This window comes from Camelina sativa, chromosome 4 (assembly GCF_000633955.1).
Source record: "Camelina sativa cultivar DH55 chromosome 4, Cs, whole genome shotgun sequence".
Taxonomy (NCBI): domain Eukaryota; kingdom Viridiplantae; phylum Streptophyta; class Magnoliopsida; order Brassicales; family Brassicaceae; genus Camelina; species Camelina sativa.
In genome coordinates this window covers 27,584,530-27,588,699 of record NC_025688.1, presented here as the reverse complement: position 1 = coordinate 27,588,699, position 4,170 = coordinate 27,584,530, and the positions used below count along the sequence as shown (strand labels likewise).

The following is a 4,170-nucleotide window of genomic DNA, read 5'->3' as shown; positions in this document are numbered from 1 at the left end:
AAAAAATTGTTAGAAAGTATGCTGAAAACTGGGTTTGATCCAAAATGGTTTGGCGAAATCTATCTTACGTCCAGATATGTTAAAGTTAACAAGCCCCCTGCTCAATGTGTCTGCCCAAACTGATGATTTTGGTTCAAACTTTTTCTGAGGCGGAGGAACAATCTCAATTGCCCCTGTTAAAGGTGTGAGATCTGGATGAGATGATGATGACGTCAAGGAATTTGGCCCAGCTTGTGAAAACATGTCCCCCATGACATTGTTGTTCCCTTGCAGAGTAACAGGTCCAGATTGAGTTCGTTGAGGACCATGGGAAGGCGGCATTCCATGACCCTGGTGTGCCATGAACTGACCAGCTGGTCCACTTGGGGTAGAGTAAGGAGTTTGTGAGCTTGATGAAGTGGCAGTAAATGAATTTTGTGAGCCCGGCTGGTGCATGAAGCCTCCACTGTTAAACGGCATGGCTCCAGTCATATTTTGAGAATGAGGAACCATGTTATATGGTTGTACAGCTTGTCCAAACGGAGTTTGTCCGGGCTGGTTTGGAGCTGTAGATACTGTTGGCTGAGAATGAAAGCCTTCGTACATGTTGTTTCCACTGCGAGGAAACTGAGATGTTGGTATTGAAGGACCAGATTGTTGAGGGAGTGAAACTGGAGGTCCAGATGGTGGGAGAATGCCAGCAAGAATATCAATATCACTCTGAGATGTAGCAAACTGCTCTTGAGGAAAACCTGGTGAGTTTGATGGAGGTTGCACATTCTGAGAAGCAGGATCAGGATTGGCAACGGCCGAGAATGAGTCTCCAAAGCCAAAGTTATGAGCAGTATCAGGAGCTCCAAAATTCTGCTGTGGGGTTGAGTCGGCGTCAGTAGAAGTGAAGGCTTTGAAAGGAGAGTCACCAAATGGGTCATCAAATGACTGCACAATCCAAACACCAGTCATCAATAACCATAGGAAACCATTATAATCTTCAGAGTCCAAGCTCAGTGTATATACCTGAGTTGATGGCTGAGATGTAGAAAACGAGGGAGCTGGACCATCGCTTGCTTGTCCATTGGTTTCAACGGAGGTAGAATCAGCTGGTACAATTGCCAATGCGTTTGATGAAAATACGTCTGCAAGGGAGCCAAGCAAGTCCATCTCAACACTGTTCGAGGCAGGAGGGGCAGACATAGAAGCAACAGTTGGAGGATCTGTAACACCATCTGTAGATACATATGCTGGAGGGCCAGCTGGAAAAGTAAAGAAACACAACGCCCACACTTAGAACAAGCAGAGTTTGATAAGATAGAAATTTACAATACAATCATCCACCCTCCAGTTAAGTGCCTTGAAACATTTACTAAATTAGTTATTGAATAAGATTTTCTGATTTATCAATGAACATTTATCTCTATGCAGCCGAGGAGTTTGGAAGACAAAGAAAAACAAAGAAAATATCTCAAGATATAACAAAATAGAAACGAATGAGTTGCAAAACTTTCTCTGTACCTGAAAACGCACCACGTGGATCAAATTCATCAAAAGTCTCAACTTTCTGAGAAGGTGATTCATTAACAAAAGTAACAGGTTTATTGTCTGTCCTGGGTCCAGTAGAAGGAGAAGCAGCCCCTGGAGCAGTAACTTGAGGACGAGGAGGAGAAGCAGCTCCTGGAACAGTAACTTGTGGGGTCTCCCCACCATCCCTGGCATAGAAAGATTCATCAGCACCAATAAAAACCAAAGTAGCTCTAAATTAACAAAGTAGAAAATTATCACCTTTCACTGTATACAGGGCTGCGTGATTCACTGACAGCTTCTTCATAACTGGGTGGGGCGCCAATATTTTGTTCAGAAAACTTCCTCTCGAGCCGCCCTCTATCATATAATCCGGAAAGAAGGTGAGATGAGTTGAAATACAATAAAAGAAGGACTAAACTTCAGCAAAAACATATCGGAAATTACCTCCCATCCTGAGAATTGTCATCAGCTCGAGCACCACTGCCCCTACAGGACAAAAAGGAGTGTTTCATTTAAAAATTACATCGTGCTTTTTTCTTAATCAAAGACATCTACGATTCAAAATCAATATGTTCCATCCAAATTTTGATTAATTTTCAAAGTTGTTCCCCTTCATTTTTTATATCAGCTTAGGCGAGTTCAACTTAAATTCAAACATTACCGTGATGAAGAATGGCCATCATCTTCCCTCTCCCTTTCGGAACTCCTACCTCGTGACCCATAGTTATCAACACTTCTGCTCCTACCCCTGTAATCATCATCCCTATTACCATCTCTTCCATACCGGTCTTCAGAGTCTCTGGAATAACGATCTCCATCACGACTATTTCTATCATCATCTCTGTAACCATATTCTCTTTCTCTTCCATAACTACTTCGCTCTTCATCCCGGCTTCCATAATCATATTTGTCCCCATATCCGCCTGAAGGCTTATACATTCCACCGGGTGCTGAGCTGCGATACCTGTTGTAAAATAATGTCAGATTGATATGTTGCAGGCTTGCAGCATAATTCGAATGAACCAAAAGAGATGTCTTTTTCTTTTCTCTTGAGTATAAAAAACTTTCAAAAATCAGAAGCTAATATTGTACTGTTGAAGGGACACCACTACAAATTAATAGACTACTGAGAGGTATGATAATAGTTGTAAGCCACTAGCAACATGAAATCAAACGAGTGTCCAGGAGACTCACACAGAAAGGAAACTATCCAGCAGTTCCAGAAAGATACAATGACAACGAAACTTACTTATCTCTGTTAGCAGCAGCCTTCTGTCTGACCTCGGCTATTCTTTCTTTGTCATTCACCAAAGCCACCAGGCTCTGTGATTTCTTCCTCACATTGCTTCCTTGATCTCTACCACCGGAATCAATATACTGAAAGTCGGACAATGTCTGCCACAAGGAACATGGACATAAATATATGAGTAAGATAGTCAACTACTGCGGTACAACACAAAAGGGTTCTCTTGATGTTGAATACTTCCAAAATAAATTACTCTAGGTGGTCATTACCGAAATTTGATATGCACGTTCTCTAATCTCGTCTATAACACGTTCTGATCCATGGCCTACCATGTATTCCAAAACTGTCAAAGCCTGAAGGAGAAAGAGAAGAGGTAAACAACAGGAAATACTTTCGTCACTGCGACAGAAATTGAAAACAAATTAAGCGAGCAAGGCAATTACAATAATGTTTACCTTATAGACATGCCGCCAGTTTTTTCCAGTGTCACTAAGGCGTTTCCATATGACCCCCATGATCAGCTGGTATTCATGACTGCAAATAGAAGTGACATTTATATAATTCCTGTGCAACGTAAAATTCACAGCAAAATATAAGCAGTTGGAAGGTGGTCGTAGTTACTAATTTCTGGAAGCTTGAGCAAGATCAGCAAGAAGTGATCCATGTGGACCCCATGGCTCATTGCTAGTAGCATCTAGGACCTGAAAAGGAGAAAGCAGAGGCAAGACAGGAAAAATATGTTGGACATCTAGCTTTAAATTATTCAGCAAAGACGATGAGTGCAACCAAGAAGAATCAAAACCAGTAACTAAATCCCGGCTTCAGCAGAATTTTAATGAAAACAAAAAAAAAACAAAAAAAAAAAAACAGAAGAAGAAGCAAAGAGCATCCTATACCTTCTGTTCCACTCCAGGGACTTTGAGCACTTTCTTGTTAACCTCTCTCTTACTGAAAAAGTAAACGGAACATAAAATTAAGGATCGTTCTTGGAAAAGTAAATAAAACACACACGGATTGACATTGAGAAAACTCATTTCATAATGCTTACAGGTCTCTGACAGTTTGGCCGAAGACTTTCTTCATCTTCGTATATGTTCCAAGAACAACTGTATCTTAAACAAATGTTTTTTAAACGCCTTCTATGGAGTCAGTCCGTTGTAAAACTAGTATAAGCACCTCTTTTTTAGCTGTCAACATTCCAAAGAAAGACATATATATATATATATATATCACCACAAAATGTATAGGACAAAGAAAAAGAAACAAACAAACACCATTCAAAATGAATCAATCTTCAGCATAACCTCACATTTTTATCAACGTATGAATCCAATTACACACACACACACACACACAATCGTAAGAGCCAATACATCAAAATCCATTGAATTGAGGAACGGACACACAGAAAAAAAAAAAAAAAA

At 40.4% G+C, this 4,170-nt stretch overlaps 1 protein-coding gene across 2 annotated transcripts in view; it reads right to left on the bottom strand.

Moving 5' to 3' along the window:
• LOC104782832 (clathrin interactor EPSIN 2) overlaps positions 1–3,954 on the bottom strand; it is a 5,289-nt gene extending 1,335 nt beyond the window's left edge. Inside the window, exons 1-12 of one of the 2 annotated variants that reach the window (XM_010507873.1) lie at positions 3,795–3,954; positions 3,643–3,694; positions 3,368–3,447; positions 3,202–3,280; positions 3,016–3,099; positions 2,750–2,895; positions 2,162–2,464; positions 1,945–1,986; positions 1,759–1,857; positions 1,492–1,685; positions 997–1,232; positions 222–918 (exon numbers count right to left, since the gene is read on the bottom strand). In XM_010507873.1, coding sequence (XP_010506175.1) covers positions 222–918; positions 997–1,232; positions 1,492–1,685; positions 1,759–1,857; positions 1,945–1,986; positions 2,162–2,464; positions 2,750–2,895; positions 3,016–3,099; positions 3,202–3,280; positions 3,368–3,447; positions 3,643–3,694; positions 3,795–3,829 — 2,047 coding nt within the window. In that variant the 5' untranslated portion in view covers positions 3,830–3,954. Of the gene's footprint in view, positions 1–68; positions 919–996; positions 1,233–1,491; positions 1,686–1,758; positions 1,858–1,944; positions 1,987–2,161; positions 2,465–2,749; positions 2,896–3,015; positions 3,100–3,201; positions 3,281–3,367; positions 3,448–3,642; positions 3,695–3,794 lie in introns of both variants that reach the window. The other variant, XM_010507875.2, reaches the window with a different exon arrangement.